Source organism: Aotus nancymaae, unplaced genomic scaffold (genome assembly GCF_030222135.1).
Source record: "Aotus nancymaae isolate 86718 unplaced genomic scaffold, 86718_ANA_hifiasm-v0.15.2.pri h1tg000089l, whole genome shotgun sequence".
Taxonomy (NCBI): domain Eukaryota; kingdom Metazoa; phylum Chordata; class Mammalia; order Primates; family Aotidae; genus Aotus; species Aotus nancymaae.
The window spans coordinates 20,182,208-20,204,428 of NW_026988504.1; the positions used below are offsets into that span (position 1 = coordinate 20,182,208).

The 22,221-nt window shown below is 44.6% G+C and overlaps 1 protein-coding gene and 1 non-coding gene across 2 annotated transcripts in view; one reads left to right on the plus strand and one right to left on the minus strand.

Annotated features, from left to right (window-relative positions):
• The window catches only part of ITGB3 (integrin subunit beta 3), a 59,143-nt gene that overhangs the window by 33,816 nt on the left and 3,106 nt on the right, over positions 1 to 22,221 (minus strand). Inside the window, exon 2 of the mRNA XM_064369586.1 lies at positions 5,675 to 5,760. Within this exon, the coding sequence (XP_064225656.1) occupies positions 5,675 to 5,760 (86 nt within the window). The remainder of the gene's footprint in view (positions 1 to 5,674; positions 5,761 to 22,221) is intronic.
• Positions 20,002 to 20,063, plus strand: LOC135271788 (U7 small nuclear RNA). The gene has a single exon (XR_010339913.1). It is a non-coding gene; the product is annotated as a U7 small nuclear RNA (small nuclear RNA).

Below are 22,221 nucleotides of genomic sequence, written 5' to 3' on the forward strand. Positions count from 1 at the left end.
AAATTCTGGGCATGGCGGTGCGCACCTGGAATCCCAGCTACTTAGGAGGCTGAAGTGGGAGGATCACTTGAGCCAAAGAGGCTGAGATTGCAGTGAGCCAAGATTACACCACTGCACCCCAGTCTGGGTGACAGAGTGAGACCCCATCTCAAAACAAAAACAAAAAAAGCAATCCTGTGACCCAAAACCCTTCCCAATGCCTAAAGTCTCTCTCCCTCTCCGGTCCAATCCCCCTCTGATGGGCTGAAGCCTTCCCCACATGAATTGGGTCATGAGCATTATCAACAGCATGAGGACTACCCTGGTCCAGACAAGAAGTGAGAAGAGTTTCTGGAAGCCAGCAGCTTCTTTCTTTCTCTCTCAGCTTCACAGGTATGCAGGCAGAGAAATGGCCTCAGCAATGGAAACCAATGAATAAGACTTCACCTTCCTGGTGGCAAATATTCCAACAGGGACATCAGAGACCTTCCACAGCTCTGAGGAAGATGAAAGTCTCCCCTGCATCCAGTTCTGGCTAAGGACAGAATGACATGGGGAGAACTCAGGCACTTCAGGTTTTGTGCCCAGACTCCCCCTGTTGTCCATGCCCACCTCGCGTACCCCTTCCTCCTCAGGAAACAGTCTTTTTCTTGCCAAAAAAAAAAAATCCTATCTCTGATTCCAGCTGCCCACAAAGCTCCAGGGAGAAAACCTTCCCAAAAAGGCAGTGGATAAACCGGGATGCAGTGAGGAGAGGATCCTTTCCAGGACCAAAACATGGTGAAGGAGAGAGCAGGGACGGGATGAGAGCAGCAAGGCCATCATGCATCTTCAGGCTACATCCGCGGAGGGAGAGAATGCTTCAAACGGGAGTTTCCTGACTCCTATTTTCTAATGTGGCAGTCCTAACGAGAAGAGGATTTGAAGCACTAAGATGTGCTGACAGTCCTTATGGTTTGTTATGAGTTTCCTTAGAAAAATTAAACACTGAAAAACAAAACTGCCTCTCTCCCTCCCTTTGTGGTTGCTGACATCAGAGGTCAGGAATAACAGGCCTGCTTGTCAGCCAAGCTCTCCCCGAGAACCCTCTATCCCAGAAAGGCACCAAGGCAGTGACCTCAACATATTTGGGCAACATTCCTTTTCGTGGAAACCCAGGCTGAGAAGGTAGAAGGAATGTCTCCAGGTTATGCAGAGAGAAGCTAGAAGCAAGAGCGGGTGGATATTAAAGTTCCAGTTCCCAGGGAAACCGGATGTTACACAAAAAGGGCGAAAATAGCCAAGCCCCAGGGGAAGGGCCTGAGCACAGAGGTGGGAGGTTCCAGCCGGCACCATGTGAGCTCGCTGAATTACCTCCCTCTCCTGGGAGGGTGACACATGCTGTTAGTGCTATTCACCATTAATCCCATTTTGGAAATTGGGAAAGTACAACATGAATAGTTGTCATTATCCTGCCTGTTCCACAGAGTTGGCCAGGAAGTAAAGGAAGACTGTGAATGTGAAATGCCTTCAAAACATAAAAATCTCAACATAAATTTACTATACTGAAATCCTTTAGGATAGAGGTTCTCAGCCTTTTGGGGACCAGGGACTGGTTTCATGGAAGACAATTTTCCATGGATGGGGAGGTGGGGATGGGATCTGGGGTGGAATGAAACTGTTCCACCCCAGATCATCAGGCATGAGGCTGATTCTCATGAGGAGTGAACAACCTAGATCCCTCCCATGCGCAGTTCACAGTAGGGTTTGAATTCTTAGGAGAATCTAATGCCACCACGGATCTGACAGGAGGCGGAGCTCAGGCGGTCATGCGCACTCGCCCACCGCTCACCTCCTGCAGTGTGCCTGGGTTCCTAACAGGCCTTGAATCCATACTGGTCCATGGCCTGGGGGTTGGGGACCCCAGCTTTAGGACACAGTATAAACAAATAAATGCAAATATAAGGTGACTCTTTTTTACAATTACCATGATAACTACTATTATTTCATACTCTTTTCTTGGAGAGCAAGAGACCCATCCATTGTAGTCTTGATTAACTCATCTGGTGAGGACAAGAATTCACTTGAACATGCAGAAAGAGAAGAATGGAGAGGGCAGAAAGAAGGAGGAGAGGAAAAGGAAGGATTTTTGTTTACAGCTGTTGGTATTCACATTTCATTGTTTACAAGGAGAGGAGCACTCTTAATATTATACTTCCTTTTACAATAATAAGTTGGAGCAAAATTCTCAAGATGAACATTTATCCTCCAGATTAAAAATAAATAGAAAGAAAGAATGTCTTCTTTGAGAATGAAATTATGTTTGTGATTACAAAGAAATATATCATGGCCTCTGTCTCACTCCTGCAGTTGCAGAGAAGAAAATGAGAAGGAAATCCTATTAGAGTGTCCCTCTGCTTTGCTAGACTCAAACCCCTTCTTCCTCTGTCACCCTGGTTGTCAGGCTAAGTGGGAGCTGGCCCACCTTCCAGAGTGTACTCGGGCTTATATAAGAATTCCTAGGATTTCCCTCCACTGTAGGGTTGCCAAATTTAGCAAATATTTGGGACATACCTATACTAAAAATTATTTTTTAATTCAAATTTAAGTGGATGTTCCATATTTTAGATTTATTTTTTAGAGACAGGATCTCCCTATGTTACCCAGGCTAGAGTGCAGTGGCTATTAACACACATGATCATGGTGCACTATAACCTCAAACTCCTGGGCTCAAAGGATCCTCCCATCCCAGCCTCCTGAGTAGCTGAGACTACAGGCACCAGGCTGGATGTTCTGTATTTATCTGATAACCTTAGCTCCACCTCCACCCACCTCCACCCCAACCCCAGTGGCCCTTCAATTAGCAATGTTTGTCAAACTTGCTATCATAACAACCCATTCTGATGTAATAAACCCAAGGTCCATCCTGGGAACCTTCATTTTTAACAAGCATCCCAGCACTTCTCAACACCAAATGAGTTTGGGTTGTTCTAGACCCCAGGATGGCACCGCTGAGACCGAGACCACAAGTTGAGTCTCTGTATGAAGCTGGCCTCTTTGCTAGATTTACAGACCAGAGAGAGCACACCACCCCAACCCGTGTCAGTATACAACCCTCCAAGAACACACCCTATGCAGATGGGCCCAAAACTCCGTGCTCATCCACGCTGGCCATGTTTTCCTCTTACCCAGCCAAGCTCTCACTATACACACCCAAGAGCTCCAGTCCTCTAGGAGCAAGAAAAAGCTGAGCCCAACCAGTTGTTTTTCCAGGCACTGCCAGCTTGCCTGGAACAGCAGGGGAGGAAGAAGAACAGAGGGCTCTCCAGGGTTTGATTATTTGACAAATGACCTACAAAATGGACCAGACAATTCACCTTTGGTTTTTTTGAAGTCAATGCCCAAGGCATTGTCATCAATTAAACTTGGCGTATCCAGGGGAAGCCCTGCTCCTCTCAGGAATAAAATAGCATTTATGTTCAGGTTACAGTCCAGGATTCCCACCTCCCATCCCTCCCTGGTCGCCACATTCTGTCCCATTCCGGCTCCTCCACCCTTCCTTCTCTCCCTCCACCCTCTTGCTCAGAGATGGTTGTAGTCATTCACTAACCTTGGCCCCGCCTACTTTCATGTTTATATGTCATTATCCCAGGGAATATCTCACTGGACTTTCTACCTCCCTCCATTCATTCTCTTTAGTCTTAGCTGCGCCCATTTCCTCGCTGACTGCCCCCCTCACTCCTGGGCTGGTCCTACCTCATGCTCTGATCTACCCAGCACCTTTCCCTCTGCCCTCCCCAGGCCTGCCCCAGGGGACGGGGACACAACAGTCACCCAAAATATTCTACCTTTGCATCTTTGAAATCTGGTTATGTGGCCTAAGGGCTTTGTCTGGTCAAGCCTCAGCCCACCTCAACTGCGTGGCTACTCCATGTGCAGATCAAGAGAGATGAAACATGGGGGATAGGGAGCAGGACAGACCCTCCAAGAAGGTTTTCTTTTTCCCACATTCTCTGGACCAGAGATGCCTGCATTTTCTCTTGCTTTGGGTTGAAACAGAGGGAAGGAGGAAAACAGGGAAACACACTTTGAGTGACACTAGGGCTTCTGCCCTGACTTTCCTCTGCTCCTGAAGGCTTTGGGCCACCTAAGCCACCCTCCCCATCCAGCTCTTCCTTCTTCTAGCTTTCAGTTGCAGAATTGCAACTTCCTAGTGAAAGAAGCTTTAGTAATATCATGATGAGAGGAAGGAGAACATAGTGAATGAGGAGGGAAGAGGCTACATCATACTGAGCAGCCAGCTGAGCCCAGAAGGGAGGAGAACCTGCGGGGGTGGAGGAGTAGGACTCATCCATCCCCCCCTTACTCCCCATCCCTAGCCCCAGGGAACGTTGCATTTGCTAAATGAAGTCAATGTGGCCCAGATGTTGGGAAGCTGCCTCTGGAAGCAGTTCCTGGGCTGAACGACTAAGAGGCCAAAGCAGCGTGCAGAGCTGGCCTCTGCTGCTCTGGCAGCCCTCCTGGCCGGTGATAAACACAGCCTCCCAGCTCCCACCCCTCCCCACCCCCGCCTGCCAGAGAGGTTGCCTTTTTAGGATACTCAGTGGATCTGGAAAAGACGCAGATAGAGAGACTGAGAGACTGGATTGAAGCGGTCTTAAAATTGGAGAGGGCTGGGACTTGCCGCAGGACAGAGAGGACACCTCAGGTACCCGAGTGGAAGCCAGGCCAGGAGCTCAGGTAACCACCTGCTGGCCGGGCCAGTGACTCAGCCTCAGACCCTATAATCACCGAATCTCTCCAGCCACATTCATCTCCCACCCCCACCCCATCAGCTCTTGCCAGCTCCAAATTTCCATCCCAGCCACAAACATAGCCGTTCCCTCAGACACACTCATTCCCTAGGGCCCCAGACACAACAACCCTCTGCTTAGACACAACTAACCCTTTCCTGTCCCCCTCCCATCCTCACCAAGTGGACCCAGCTTTTTTCCTCAACACCTGTGAGAAGGAGAGAAAGAAAAAGGTAAAGCTGTGGGGCCCCATCGTCAAAGAGAAGGGAAGAGAAAATATCTTCTGATTAAACATCCCCGCACACAACCACAAGATTCCTCTTCTGTTTGCCTTTTTTAAACTCTAGGAAAAAGAAATACGCCAACACCCCCCACGCAACCCCATCATACCTGCACGCCTTGCTGCCTCTCCTTTTGAGACCTGATGCTCTGCTTCCCTGGATATTCCACCCCAACAAAATGCAAGCAAAGGGCCTGGCATGGTGGTTCACACCTGAAATCCCAGCACTTTGGGAGGCCAAGGCGGGAGGATCTCTTGAGTCTAGGAGTTTGAGACCAGCCTGAGCAACATAGTGAGACCCTGTGTCTACCAAAAAATAAAAATAAACTATTTTTTCTTAGGAAAAAAAAAGCAAGCGAAGTGTGAGAAAGGGCAGCGATAGCTACAGAGAGGCCAGTAGGTCCAGCCAAATTAGCAAGGGCCAGAGGCTATATGGTAGTGGTAGACTAGGGATAGTATTTCTAGCATCATCCCCATGACGGCTCTTCATCATCCATCAGTGGGAAAAATCCATCAAAGTTTTGCTCAGAAGGGACGAGGGGTGGGTGTGTGTTTAAGAGGGAAGCAATAACTTCATAGATCTGTTTCTGCACAAAAGCAGCTTAGTCTGGGGAAGAAACAAATCCTAGTACCCGCTCCTTACCTCATCAGAGCACCAGGCACACATGGGACTCACAGCCAGACACTGCTGGCAGGAACTCACACCTCGCGTGGTACAGATGTTGGGTCCTGCAACAGACAGACAAAGGCATTAGTACCAGATTTGGCTCAATGAAGGCACCTACCTGCCCCATCCTTCCCAACTTTTCCATTGCCCAGGTTTACGGCTCTCAGGTGTACACAAACACACCCTAACCATACCACAGACATCTACCAAATACAAGTTATTGGTAAGGAAGAAGCGGAAGGAGGAAAATCAGGAGAAACTCATCACCACTCTCAATTGATGAGGCCACAGTGCTAACAAGTGTTAGGGCAAGGCTGAGCCATGGACCCAAGTCTCAGATCGTAACTGATGGAAAGGCTTTAATTAACAACTGGCTTGACACCTACACTGTGCAAATGAAAATATCTCTGAAGCCCAGAAAAATGTGGCAATGTATCCCCACTTCAATCATTCTAGTGATATTCACGGCCACTACACAGGGGATCCAAGGCCCAGATGCACTAGCATTAACACACAGCCTAAATTCAGTGGGGGTGTGGAGGGCAGGGTGACTCCGGTGGCAGTGTCCCACGGGCTGGCAAGGGAAAAGCAAATGTGAAATCTTCTCAAGCTTTTCCATGCTTGGAATCCAACCATAAAATGCTCCAGGAGGAAGTACAGAAATGTTAGATCAGGCTGACTGATGCACACTGAAAGAACATGGAACTTTATAGAGTTGGAAGGTTTGTGCTTGAATGCTGAATGCTCTTCCTACTAGCTACCTCATGACCTTAGGCAACTCAACTAGCCTCTATGGGATGACAATATCTGTCTCACAGGATTTGTACAGAATTCAGTGAGGTAGGAGGAAGCACTTGGTACAGTATAAGGTGCCATTCAAATGTAAACAGTCCTCAGTCCTCATACTTTGAAAGGACAGAAAAAAGGCTGGGAGGAGGAGCAGAACAACCAAAAGAACCAAAATGATCTTGAGAAGCTCAGCCAGGAAGCCAAACCCAGGAGCAGAACAACCAAAAGAACCAAAATCACCTTGAGAAGCTTGGCCAGGAAGCCAAACCCAGGCATCCGCTTACGCAGAAGCCGCCATCCTTTCTAATTGCCTGGCTCAGCATTCCTGCTCCAGTCAGGAACCCGTCTTCCTGCAGTGCCCTAGGGAGGTTTTTTCCAATATAAGGAGCAGAATGTGGGGGATCTGTTCTTCCCCATGACCCAGTTACCCTGGTAGCTCCTTTATGCAGTTTTCCAAAGGGTCCTCTTTGCTCCCAGCTTGTAAGACCAGCAAATCTATTTTTGGAGAGATCAGCCTGACCATTGGGATGTGTTCCCCAAAACTTCTCATTTAGCTGTTTCGGTCCATTTTATTATAGTGTGACTGAATTCCCTCCTTCTCAACACCTGAACAAAAACACACTCAGAAAATGAGTGTACACACACACACACACATTGTAAAGAAAAATTATGGCCGGGCGTGGTGGCTCACGCCTGTAATCCCAACACTTTGGGAGGCTAAGGCAGGCAAGATCACTTGAGGTCAGGAGTTTGAGACCAGCCTGGCCAACATGGTGAAAGCTCGTCTCTGCTAAAAAATACAAAAATTAGCTGGGCAAGGTGACATGCGCCTGTAGTCCCAGCTACTCAGGAGGCTGTGGCAGAAAAATCACTTGAACCTGGGAGGCAGAGGTTGCAGTTAGCTGAGGTCACACCACTGCACTCCAGCCTGGGTGACAGAGTGAGACTCCATCTCAAAAAAAAGGGGGTTGGGGGAAGAAAAATTATATAAAATTTGGAAATAGACAAAGGAATATGAATGTAATGCAGAGTGTTGACTAGTTGGCCCACCATGCTTAGAGATTATCTGATTTTCTAAGAGTATTTACCTTTTATTTGACTTCTATTAATCAGGATATTTTATAATACTTAAGAATAGAGGTTGACCTATAGAAAACCATAATAATGGAAATGATTCTTGATGAGAACAATGTATACTATTCTTTTTAAAAAATAATAATAATAAGTGTTTGCTCTTTAAGCCACCCAGTTTATGGCATTTTGTCATAGTTGCTAGAATTGGCTATGATAGCATTTTAATCTAATCATGATCATATTGTGGTGTATAAGGTAATTATTTAAATAAGAGAACAATGTATATTACTCTTTTTTGTTTTGCCCACCTGCAACTGTCTTGATCGAGTTATACAATGTATATTATTCATATTCAACAACAATACCAATGATTTCTGTCTGACAGGAAAGATTATCCCCTAAAGGTTAAGGTTTATTGCCTTGTAGAACATTGAGCAATTTCGAATCTATTCGCTAATTCATTTCAGCATTCCTTTGACTGAACAACTATAAATCTCCCTTCTTTGAATTCCCTTTTGAACTACTACTAATGTTTTACTGGTTCTCTCATTACTAAAGTTGAATAAAATCTGATACACATGTTCACTAGATATTTATATAGAAATCACACCTTTAACTCCCTGAAAATTATATATACTTTAACAGTATCCATTTCAGAGATCTTCCTGAGGGGGGGGCGGGAGGTCTAACAGAACGGGTACACACACAATGAGTTGACTGTCATCCTAATCAAGTCACCCACTAATAGTGTGGCCATGGGTGAATCATTTAACTCCTCTCAGCCTACATTTCTTCAATTCTAATATCCCTGCCACATCATTCAATGCTAATATTCCTACTACATATAATTATTTATGTGTCTGCCTTAACAACACTGCCACCCAATAGATTTTAAGTCCCTTGAGCCCTGCTCTGCCCTGCTCAGCTCAGCTCCAGTTCTTGCTCAGTGGAGATGCTCAGTAAATACGTATTAGGGCAAACTGAAAGGTAGGGGAATAGATCAAGTTTTGCCTTTTTTAAAGCAACTGAGCTCATTTCTCAAAATTATGCATAGAATTCCAATATAAAACACGTAAATGGGTTGCAACAGTTCCTCAGACAATTTAAACTTTCATTGTTCTCCAAAAAACCCTAGATTATATGAGGAAGCCTCAGGTTTCCTCAGAGCCTTGAGTCCATCTAACTTCAAAGGCCTTGCCCAACTTTAAAATTCTACAAGTGGGATGCCATCATAAGCCCATGAGTAACCTCTGGGGTTCCAATCTGACTTGACTACAACTTCAGAGTGCAAGTGTGAGAACCTTGAGTGGGAATTATGACACTGGTTCCAAGTCTGGCCTTAAAGCATCAAGGTCACCTCTGAGGTGGGGTAGCCCTGAGTCATGCAATGTCTGTAGCTGCTAGTTTCAGGATTACTGAATGTTCACAACAAACAATGCAACCCAAGACTTCTCCCTGCATGAGCTGCCTGGCCATCTCTTAGCCTTAAATTGCTCTCTTCCCAGGCAGATGTGGACATAGTCTCTCTTTTTCCCCTATCAGAAGACTTCTGAGAGGAGTACAGCCTGAACTATTTTAGGTATCTCCCTCCCTTTCTGGAGTTTCCATGGGAACTGGCATGCAGAGGGATAATTCTGGACATAAATGCCATTGATATTCACAAGAGAGAGAAGCACAAGGAGACCTCAAGAAGGGTTAGAAGAGGGAAGAGAACCATGGGAGGTATTTTAGCTGTGTCTCCACCCAAATCTCATCTTGAATTGTAGTACTCCAAATCCCCACATGTCATGGGAGGGACCCAGTGGGAGGTAATAGAATCATGGGGATGGTTACCTGCATGCTGCTGTTCTCATAATAGTAAGTTCTCATGAGATCTAATGATTTTACAAAAGGCTTTCCCCGCGTTCGCTCAGCACTCCTCCATCCTGCTACCATGCAAAGAATGATGTGTTTGCTTCCCCTTCCACCATGATTGTAAGTTTCCTGAGGCCTTCTCAGCCATGCTAAACTGTGTGTCAACTAAACCTCTTTCCTTTATAAATTACCCTGTCTTGGGTATGTCTTTATTAGCAGTGTGAGAACAGACTATTACAGCAAATTGGTAATGGCAGAGTGGGGTGCTGCTATAAGGATACCAAAAATGTGGAAGGGACTTTGGAACTGAATAACAGGCAGAGGTTGAAATAGTTTGGAGGGTTCAGAAGAAGACAGGAAAACGTGGGAAAGTCTGGAGCTTCCTAGAAACTTGGAGGGCTCAGAATACAGGGAGATGTGGTAAAGTTTGGAACTTACTAGAGACTTATTGAATGACTTTGACCAAAATGCTGATAGTGATATAGACAGTGAAGTCCAGGCTGAGATGGTCTCAGAAGGAGATGAGGAACTTATTGGAAACTGGAGTAAAGGTCATGCTTGCTATGCTTTAGCAAAGAGACTGGCAGCATTTTGCCCCTGGCCTAGAGATCCATGGAATTTTGAACATGAGAGAGATGATTTAGGTATCTGTCAGAAGTAATTTCTAAGAAGCAAAGCATTCAAGAGGAGGCAGAGCATAAAGGTTTGGAAAATTTGCAGCTTGATGATGTGATAGAAAAGAAAAATCCATTTTCTAGGGAAAAATTCAAGCTGACTACAGAAATAAGTAACAAGGAGCCAAACGTTAATCACCAAGACAATGGGGAAAATGTCTCCAGGACATGTCAGAGACCTTCATGGCAGTCCCTCTCATCACAGATCCAGAGGCTTAGGAGGAAAAAATGGTTTCCTGAGCCAGGCCCAGGGCCTCCCTGCTATGTGTAGCCTAGGGAGTTGGTGCCCTGCATCTCAGCCACTTTAGCCATGGCTAAAAGTGGCCAGCATAGAGCTCTGGCCATGGTTTCAGAGGGTGCAAGCCCCAAGCCTTGGCAACTTCCATGTGATGTTGAGCCCACAGGTGCACAGAAGTCAAGAATTGATGTTTGGGAACCTCTGCCTAGATTTCAGAGGATGTATGGAAATGCCTGGATGTCCAGGCAGAAGTTTGCTACAAGGCAGGGCCCTCATGGAGAGCCTCTGCTAGGAGAGTGCAGAAGGGAAATATGGGTTGAGGCCCCCACATACAGTCCCCATTGGGGCACTGCCTAGTGGAGCTGTGAGAGAGGGCCACCATCCTTCAGACCGTAGAATGGTAGATCCATTGACAAATTGCACCATGTGCCTGGAAAAGCCACAGACATTCAATGCCAGCCTGTGAAAGTGGCTGGGAGAGAGGCTGTACCCTGCAAAGCCACAAAGGTGGAGCTTCCCAAGGCCATGAGAGCCCAGTTCTTGCATCAGTATGATCTGGATGTGAGACATGGAATCAAAGGAGATCATTTGGGAGCTTTAAGATTTGACTGCCCTGCTGGATTTCAGACTTGCATGGGACCTGTAACCCCTTTGTTTTGGCCAATGTCTCCAATTTGGAATGGCTGTATTTACCCAGTGCCTCTATTCCCATTGTATCTAGGAAGTAACTAACTTGCTTTCAATTTTACAGTCTCATAGGCAGAAGGGACTTGCCGTGTCTCAGATGAGATTTTGGACTTGGACTTTTGGGTTAATGCTGGAATGAGTTAAGACTTTGGGAAGGCATGATTGTGTTTTGAAATGTGAGGACATGACCTTTGGGAGGGGCTAGGGGGTGGAGTAATATGGTCACCATCTCAAATTGTAGTTCGCATAATCCCCAGGTGTTACGGGAGGGACCTGATGGGAGGTAATTGAATCATGCGGGCGGTTACCTCCATGCTGCTGTTCTCATGATAGTGAATGAGTTCTCATGAGATCCGATGATTTTATAAGGGGCTTTTCTCCCTTTTGCTCAGCATTTATCCTTCCTGCCACCATGTGAAGAAGGGCATGTTTGCTTTCCCTTCCACCATGATTGTAAGTTTCCTAAGGCCTCCACAGCCATGTTGAACTGTGAGTCAATTAAACCTCTTTCCTTTATAAACTACCCAGTCTTGGTTATGTTTTTATTCGCAGCATGAAAATGAACAAATACAGACACTGTCAAATGATTTTTTAGGGCTTTTCCCAGTCTATTTATTTAGCCATTCATTCATTCTCAAATTAGCATTTTCCTGAGTCCTTCCTTGACTTGCAGCCACAATAGAAAGCTTTGCAAGATACAAAATAAATAATAGCAGGTCCTTCCCAGCAAACCAGTGGTCCCTGACCCCAGAGGATAAAATGAGATACTGGGACTTTTTCTTTAGGAAGTCATGCCTGGAGAGTCATAGTTACCCAGTCCCTTTATCCACTCTTTTTAATGAATCACAGGTTGATTTCATGAGAACCAATGAACCCTCCATGATACCCCCAACCAAGTCCTGCTACCCAGGCAGTTTCCCTGGAATGCAGTGGTTAAAAGTGACTGACTCATCAGAAGTCTCTGCACTGGGACCATGCTGATTCAATGAGTTGTTGCTCTGAGCCTATCCCTCCCTCCTGAATGTGTAGAAGGAGTTTGGGCCTCTGTTTCCAGTCATTCATAAAGCCTATGTTCCTGTTCAGTCCTGTTCAGTTCCCTGCTAAAATGGGAATCTTCACCATAATGTCACTAAAAGAACCAACAACTCCTACCTCCTACCACCCCTTTCCTCTGACAGGTTAGCCAGAGCCAGGAATAAGGTGGATTGACTCCAGTCTTCGCAGGGTGATTGTAAGGGTGAAATAAACCAAACCCTGTAAAACTCTAAGCACAACAGCTGGAACACAGAAAGTACTCAATAAATGCTGCTGCTGCAATAATTGCTATGGGTTATATTGTTGTTGTTTTTATCCTGAGTCTCAAGTTGTTTAGGGCAGATGAATACGTTTTTTTCTTTGATGACATCATTCTAGGGGACATGAAGCTAAGTATGCCCTGAGCAGGAGCGGTGGGAGTGTGGAGCCATAAAGTATCAGACCAGGGTAAAATGTTTAATTGTCAGATTCTGGCTTCTAAATGGGGTTAAGAATATTAGTCTTCGAAAATCCAGGCTCATGCCTATAATCCCAGCATTTTGAGAAGCCAAGGCAGGAGGACTGCTTGAGCCCACGAGTTGGAGACTAGCCTGGCCAACATAGTGAGATGGGGATCTCTATGAAAAAATGTTTTTAAATTAGCTAGGCATGGTAGCATGCACCTGTAGTCCCAGCTACTCAGGAGGCTGAGGCAGGAAAATCACTTGGGCCTGGGAGGTTGAGGCTGCAGTGAGCTGTGACCATGCCACTGCACTCCAGCCCAGGCAACAAAGTGAGACCCTGCCTCAAAAAAGCTTTTTGAAAATAAAAATTTTAATCCAATCAAAGCCAGCCGAGAAGTTTGCCTGAAAAATAGAAGTAGAAGGCTGTAGTTTGGCACATCAGCTTGAATCACAGAATCAGAAGAGAGACAAAGGGTGAGGAAAATGAGGGAAAAAGGAAACAAGGGAGGGAACTGGAGCCAGTGGAAGTCAGAATGCGGCAATGGGGGCTATTTTGAGGACATGTTGTCCAATGAGACAGGATGTCAGACTGCAGGAACAGGCCACCCTAATGAGGCCAGGGGACTACAGGAGAGGGCTAAGTCAGAGTGAGAGGTGTTTATCAAGAAGGGAGGATGATCTGAAAACACTATGGACATCTCTCACTCTGCCAGAAAGGAGTTCTAATCCGGGTCCCTAGCCCTGCCACTGATCTTTGACTGGTCACTTTCCAATTAGGTCCATGGCAACAGTGGGTGACTCACAGGGTGCCTCATTGTAGTCACCTGGCCATGTGACTTATGAAAAAACAAAACATCTCATGCTTACTGCCCTACATAGGCACAAGTGATTTCTCTAGAGCAAGTTGCTAAGAAAGTTTATTTTATTTTTGCTCCTTCCCTAAATGTAGCATCAGCTAACTTGCCCAAGGAAGGGGAAGGAGACAGGAAGGTGGAGTTAAAGGTAATGCACACCTCTGTGCTCTGAGCAAAAAGCTCCAATAAGTATCACCCAAAGCTGTAGAGAACCCAGGGGACCATATTTCATTAAATCTAACACTATGGATATAGGCTATATCCTGATTTCAGAGATTTAAAACTGTTTTTAAGTATATCAGAGCCAATTAAATATGGTATTTAACATTGGAAAACATTTGTGTATAATAATTTGCCTCCACCAATATTAAAATGTGTTATGAGTTGACTTACATCCCCAAAAAAAGATATGTTGAATCCTTACCCCAGTACCCATGACCATGACCTTACAGAGAAACAGGGTCTTTGCAGGTGTAATCAATACGAGGTCCTTAGGGTGGGCCCTAATCCAACATGATTATGTCCTTATGAGAAGAGAAAAACACCACATGAAGACAGAGAGAATGCCATGTGAGTCAGGGATCAGAGTGATACAGCCAGAAACTAAGAACACCAAGGACTGCCAGCCAACACCAGAAGCTAGGAAGGAGGAAGGATTCTACCCAGAATCTCAGAGGGACCGTGGCCCTGCTGACCCCTTGATTTCTAATTTCTAGCTTCCAGCGGGAATAAATTTCTGTTGTTTTACGCCACCCAATTTGTGGTGCTTTGTTAAAACAGACCTAAGAAACTAATACAAAATGGATTTGCATTTCCATAGTTTATATGGCATGATTTTGAAGAATAATGCCATAAAATAGTTTGCATGATTGAAAAAAGTCAACAAGAAATGAAATTTTTGCTACATTTAATCCACGTATGGATAAGGTTGGAAAAGTGGTTACTTCAGCTGTACATTTTTCTACTGATATATCTCAATGATGTCAGCATCCACGGATTCATTCATTCATTTACTCAACAAATATTCATTGAGCATCTACCTGTACCAGGTGCTCTCCTAGGCACTGAAGACACACTGATAAACAAAGCCCCTGCTCTTGTGAAGCTTACATTTTAGTGAGGAAGATGATAAAAAATACACAACAAAAATGCACAATTTCAAACAATGGCAAATGCTGTAAGGAAATAAAGCGGGATAAAGGAATAGCAAGCAATGAGGGGAAGGACTCTCCTTTAGAGCATGTGGTCAGAAAAGGTCTCTCTGTGGAGCTGACATTTCAAAATGATGTTAAAGAGTGAATCATAGGAAGATCTATGGCACAGACATTCCAGAAAGAACCCAAGACAAGATCTGCATGGACATCAGCCTGTTAAAGAAATAGCAGGCAGAGAGAGAAAGGAGGAAGAGAGAGGCACAGAGGAGGTTGGAGGAGCCGTTAGGGACCAGAACACTAGGAAGCTACAGGCCACGGTAGAGAGCGTGGCTTTTTTCTCCACATAGTGGGAAGCCACTGGAGGAATCTGAGCAGAGGTGAGCAAACAGAGATCATCTTGGCTGCTGAGTGGAAGACAGAAAGAAGGGAAGCAAAAAGGAAATAGACTTATTATTCAATTAGAAACTTACTAAAATAATGCAGGCAACACATGGCAGTGTTCTTGGTTTGGACAGTAGAGGAGTCAATGATGTGCGCAGACTCTAGATACATTCCAAAGACTTGCTGATGGATGGCTTATGGGGCATGAGAGTGTGAACAAATGTGAACCTGAAAAAGCCAACCCTTCAAGATAGATCCAGAGTGGCTAAGTGGACCTAAATTTTAGAGTGAAGCTGCCATTTGCTGACTAGAGGTCACAGCCTACTCTGAGTTCCCTGAAAATCAACATCTCTGTTCAACTTTGGAAACTTCAGAGCTCACCTAAACTAATCGATCTGGGCTCTGCTGCCTTGACCAATCAGGGTTCAGTTATTTCGACCAATCAGAACAAAGCAAGTTGGAATTGTTCATTTGCATAAGTGGACTTCATCAAGAACCTGGGCAGGAACTTTCATTATAAACCCCCAATTCTGATACCAACAGCTGAGTTTCTCCAGTTTGCAAACTGTTCATTGGAATAAAGTCTCTTTCCTCCCAGTTCTTCAGAGAACTTTTGTCCACAAGGGAAAGACAGGAAGGATTTTTGTCTGAACAAATGGATTCCCTGTAGACAAAGTTCAAACGTTTTGACCACTGGCCATGTCCTTTCATTGACCCTTCATGCTGTAAGAAGATAAAGCAGGATAGGCCTGGCACAGTGGCTCACACCTGTCATCCCGGTACTTTGGGAGGCCCAGGTGGGCAGATCACCTCAGGTCAGGAGTTCAAGACCAGCCTGGCCAACATGGTGAAACCACGTCTCTACTAAAAATACAAAAATTAGCTGTGTGTGGTGGCATGCACCTGTAATCCCAGCTAGTTGGGAGGCTGAGGCAGGAGAATTGCTTGAACCCAGGAGGCGGAGGTTGCAGAGAGCCGCCACTGCACCACTGCACTCCAGCCTGCATGATAGAGCGAGATTCTGTCTAAAAGAAAAAAAAAAGGAATAGCAAGCAATGAGGGAAGGAGTCTCCTTTGGAGCATATATATTCAGGAAAGGTCTCTCTGTGGAGCTGATGCTTCAAGATGGTGTTAATGGGAAGATCTAGGGCAGGTGCTGTCCTTGTAAATGAAGTCAGATTATGTCTGGTTAACATCTCCAATGGGGTTAATTAGGTCACCATGTGTTGAAGACTGCATAAAGCCCATCCCAGGACAGAGTCCTGTCTTCTCTAAGGTCGAGGTCTAAAATTAACACCCAGCTCCTGAGAAACGTGGTAAGGCAGGGGCAGTAAAACAACAGACATGGTGGATATGGCAGAAAAAGCATGCAAACCAGCAGGAAGGTTCACGTCTCAAGCCATCTTTACCATTCCTCTGGCTGTATGACCTCAAGCACATCCCTTCATCTCTCTGGTCCTGTCTCTAAGGCCTAGTGCCTTTTGATTCTATGTCACATTTGTAGTCAAGAATTTATAACTGCTCTGTAGTATTTAATGGGTCTAACCAGCCACATCTGCCAAGCACTGGAGACTCCAAACAGCTGCTTCCTTTCTCCAGTGCTCCCAAGTTGTTAGGATTAAACGATATAAAACATATGAAAGAACCCTCTATAGCGGATGCTCAATAAATGTTCATTTCCTTCCCCCTTACTTTCACTCTAGTCACTTCCTGTACCAGGAATCCCCATCCCCTCCCCTCCACATCAGGGTCAGATGTGAAAGGGCCCTTTGTCTCTAATAGGATATAGTGAAGAAATCACTCTGGGCAGGAGACAAGAGCCCCCAGGGATAGACCCAACCAACACCACTAAGCCAGTTGTATGATCTTAGACAAGTCACTTCACTTCTCAGGAACTCCCCTTTTTCTTTCTTCTTTTTTTTTTTTTTTTGTAAAACAAACAGGTGTCATATTATATGATCTTCAAGGTGCTGCCAGTCCTGGCAGTATTCACTCTTCCAGCCAGAAAGCATCAACACGGGGACTCATGCCCTAGGAAGCCCAGCCACCCAAGGCATAAGAACCCTCAAGTGATGCACAAGTGGCCATTTCTTCCTAATGGCCTGATACTTGACTCCAACGCTGCATCTCAAGAGTTCTGGAAAATTTTATTAGCACCAACCCCACCTCTCATCTGACTCATTCAGTATACACAAGAGGCAGGTCTGTACCAAGCTGTCCAAGGCTCAGCCCAGCAGTGCCCTATTGGTGACCTCCTTGGCATCCCACTGTCCAGTTCTGCAGGCTTCCTCCCCCAGTTCGTGTGTTATGGGTGTAGACAGCAGGCCGTGGTGCTATCACCAGTCCTTACCACTGGCCTGTCTTGATAGAAAAGCAAATTGGTTCAACTGCTTTAGAGGACAAATTGACAATACCTATTAAAATTTAAATTTAAAACATGCATGCCCTTCGACCCACCAATTTTCATTCAAGAAATTTAGTCTGTAGCAACACTTGAACAAAGGTGCATAATAAATGAATAAGGATATCCCCTACAGCTTTATTTGTAGTAGGAAATAATTGGGAATGACCCCAATGGGAATTGATTAAGTAAATTCTGATATATCCACATAACATTATGGATGGCTGGAATTATGGCTCTTGGGATAAATAACGGAAAGCCATAAACTGACATAAAAAGATGCCTAGAGTATATTTTTAAGAGACAATGGGCCAGGCATGGTGGCTCACACCTGCAATTCCAGCACTTTGGGAGGCCGAGGCAGGTGGATTACCTGAGGTCAGGAGTTCAAGACCAGCCTGGCCAACATAGGGAAACCCCATCTCTACTGAAAATATAAATATTAGCTGGGCATGGTGGTGAATGCCTGTAATCCCAGCTACTCGGGAACCTAAGGCAGGAGAATTGCTTGAACCCGGGAGGTAGAGGTTGCAATGAGCCAGGATCATGCAACTGCACTCCAGCCTGGGCGACAGTGAGACTCCATCTCAAAAAAAAAAAAAAAAGACAATCATCCTATTATTGATCATCCTATTTGAGAAATAATAATAATGATAATTATATATGTTGACATATACACATATAAAAAACCTGCAGTAACTGTCAACAGTGGTTATCTTTAAGGAGAAGACTACAAGGAACTGGCATTTGTACTTTCTGCATTATATTTCTGAGCTGCCCGACTTTTTTTTTAATAGTACACTTAATTGGCCAGGCGCAGTGCTTCATGCCTATAATCCCAGCACTTTGGTAGGCTGAAGCAGGTGGATCACCTGAGATCGGGAGTTCAAGACCAGCCTGGCCAATATGGTGAAACCCTGTCTCTAATTAAAATATAAAAATTAGCCAGGTGTGGTGGCACCCACCTGCAATCCTAGCTACCCAGGAGGCTGAGGCAGGAGAATCTCTTGAACTCAGGAGACAGAGGCTGCAGTGAGCTGAGGTCTCACCATTGCACTCTAGCCTGGATGACAGAGCAAGACTTCATCTCAAACAAAATAATAATAACAATAATAAGCTTAATTACTTTTATAAGGCAAAATAAAATTAAAGCTAATTTGAAACGTCCTCTGTTCTGCCTCTCTTTTGACATTTGCATTTATTTAAATGTAGGCTCCCCAGAGTCTACTGGGCTTTCTACAAACTGTACCTTCAGCATCAAACCTCTTGGAATGGCAAACTCAGCAGGAACACAAGAAGGAGCTTTGGCATATGGGTTGGATGAGGAGATGCTGCTTAAGGAATATGAAATTTCAGTTAGACAGAAGGAATAAGTTCAAGAGATCTACGGTACAACATGGTGACTGTAGTAAATAGCCATATGTCATCTACCTGAAAATTGCTGGGGGTAGATTTTTAAGTGTTCTCACCATAAATAAATGAAAAGTATGTATGTGAGGTAATGTATATGTTATTTAGCTTCATTTAGCCATTCCACAATAGGTACATATTTCAACACATCTTGTTGTACATCATGAACATGTATCATTTTTATTTGTCAATTTTAAACAATAATAATAACAAAAGAGAATGAAAAAAAAAAGGAATACACTTTGTCTGCCCACTCTCACAGCCTTCAAGAACTGCCCAGGGCAGTGTGGTCTGTTCCCAACTTGTGTAAGTCCCAGGAAGGAAGCACCACCCTCCCCTCCCCTGGGAAGTTGGTCAAACGTGCTCCTTGCGGCGGCTCCGGTAAAGGTTCAGTCTGGCGTTCATCACATGCGATGGCTAAAGTAGGGGTTTGCAACCATCAGTGGATCTCTTAGACCCAGGTTTCTCTATTCAAACATTCATTAGCAAAGAGCTGCAGGGTTGACTACAGGGACTTTTAAAGTGACTACTGAATGTGTCTTTTGCCAAACTTCTGAAGCTCTCTTCTAGTGCAAAATTTTTAAAGCTTGATTTTAACAATAGGATCTTATTTTTTTCCCAAAGAAATCCTTACGTGAAATCAAAATTGTTCATTAGTTAAAGGAGCTTCAGTTGAAGGTGGTGGGGAGGGACAGGAGCAAACTGAAGTATCTCCCTTCATCTTCTCTGTCCCGACTTTGCAGCCCTAGGACACCAAGAGACTGAGGCCTAAAGGTAAGATGACTTGTTCAAAGTCACCCAGCAAGCTGATGGAAAGGCCTGCAGAGCAGTGAATCGAATGTAGGTTTCTTAATGCTAGTTCCATTGTTCTTTCCACACTAGTTTTTCTCCATATGAAAGGAAGTACTATATATCATGGGTTTAAGTAAAGGAATACACACACACACACTCACACTCACACAAACACATACACACACACGCATGAGAATCATAAATGCAAGAAGAAAATGTCTGAACAGAACACACCACCTGATGAATATGGACATTATAGGGGAATAGATTAGAAGGGAACCAGCAATTTTAATGACTGACAATGATCCTATGTGGATGATCCTATTTGAGAAATAACAATATTTGTTATTTTAATTTTTTTAAGATGAATATCACCTCACTCTTTCTCTCCTTGAATATTTAAACATCTTCACTAACTGAACTAAGAAATTGAACTAACTCAACTTTAAAACAGAGACAGCGGGTGAGAAAATAGTCTTTTCATGGGAACATGACAGAAAAACAGAAAGAAGACATCTAGTGTTACAGCTCTTTTAGAATTTGTCTAGCAGGCTTTCTGGTTTTTGCCAGAAAGCTACCCACCCACCCACCCCCACAAAAAAAAGTCAAAAGGGTTGTTTTTTCAGAGATGGTACCAAAAATGTAAAAAGGTAGAAGAGCCCCAGGTTTACTTAACAACTTCTGGCTTCAAGCATCTTGACACACAATATTTGGCCACAAAATGTCTGTTACTCTTACGAGCAAGAATTGTAAGTGTTGGTTGCCATAAAATCCTCTCTAACATCCTGAAGTCTTTAACTACTTAGCACGTGGAAAAATCTAATGGCTTATATATAGCCAAATACATCTATCCAATTAGAACATTTAGAAACTGAAAGCTGGGTAGCACCTCCAAGGTTTAATGGATCCAGTCCCACTACTTTCAGAGTAACTGTTCTAATACCGAGGATGATGAAGTGGCCTCAGAAAATGTCTTAGGCCAATGTCTTCCCTCCCAGGAGGGAAAAAAAGTTACTGACACATGCAGCATCATAGATGAATCCCAAACGTATTATGCTAAGTGAAAGAAGTGAGACTGAAAATCTATACACTGCATGATTTCATTTACATGACATTTTGTAAAACACAGAACTGCAGAGACAGGAAACAGATCAGAGGTTGCAAGAAACTACGGTTGGGGGTAGGGTATTGATTACAAAAGAGCTTGGGGCTACTGAGCATGGTGGTTCACACCTATAATCCCAACACTTTGGGAGGCCAAGGAGGGCAGATTGCCTGAGCTCAGAAGTTCAAGACTAGCCTGGGCAATATGGCAAGACCCTGCCTCTATAAAGAAAAAGAAAAAAAAAAAGCTTGGGGGAACTTTGGGGGATGATGGAAATATTCTGTATCTTGATAATGGCAGTGGTTACTTGACCGGATGCATTTGTCAAAATCCATAGAACTGTATGCACTAAAAAGGGTGAATTTTACTATCCATAAATTATACCTGAATAACCTAACCAAAAAAAAAAAGAGTGTTTCTGGTGAGACTGTGTGCATGGACAGAAGGCAGATGTTATAATTTTTTTTGCTGGAGAGTCTCACGTTTCAATAAATGCCAGCAGTTCCCACATGGGGAATAGGCAGTTTCCCTAAACAGAGTCATTTCCCTGCTCCCACCTTCATTTCCACTAGTGGTCTAAGCTCCACCAGGCACAATGAGCTTCCACTCAGGAAGGGCCAAGGTTCAGGAAGAGGGAGCAGAGGCGATGGGGTGAAGCAGCAGGCCTGCTCTGTGGGCAGCAGAGGGCTGGATAAAACCAAGTGGTTTATCCCTGAAGCTGCTCAGTCACTCCCTCGGTTAATTATCTGTCTGCTGATTCATGAGTTGTGGTTCCTGCGGGAATGCTTCCTGGAGATTTCTGCCAACAGGGGAAGAAGGGTTCTTGGGACTGGGAGGGGATGATAACCAGAGATCCCAAGTAGGGTAGGGAGCTTTAGAGGAGAAATGTATATCAGGAAATTCTAGAGTCATAGCCAGACTCCCCCTCCTCACTGTGGTGTGCTTGCCTCATCTTATGGTCTTCCCAGGAGACTTCTGTCACTCCTCACCTTTGCCCTCACACCCACATGACCGCCAGGGAGAAAGGAGAATGTTGCCCTTCTGATGGCTCCTCCCAGGAGGGAAAAAAAGTCAAACACTTCACAGAGGATCCCTTGAGTTTTTCACACTCTCAGATCACAGGTCTAAATGGTGCAACAGTGCAACGGTCCAAATGCCCAAAGAACTCATGATCTCAGCAATGTTTTAATATCCGCCAGATTATCCAAATGGAGCACTTGAAGATCTTATATGAATGAATGCAAATATTCAAATATTGGGTTTCTTAAAGTGAGGCACATCATCTATAGATGCCTTTTCTTCGCATTCCATAGATATTTATTTTACTGCCTATGTGCCAGGCGCTGGGCATGGAGTACTGAATAAAATAGACATGTCCCTCTCCTCATGGAACTTGTAATCTTATAGATGCTTTTATCTTCCTGTTTTTTCAGATACAGGGCTTGAGGTTTTCTCATGGGTAAAGCAAATGTATAAGCCTCTTTCCTTCGTGGCCTCTTCTGTGGATTCTTGCTGGGTTAGAGTGGCTGAGATATGCCAAGCCAGCAATGAGGAATGAGTTGAAATAAAAGGGGCCCCCTCTCACATATGTGTGGGGAAAAGGACCCCATCAGTCTCATTCTGGAAACCTGC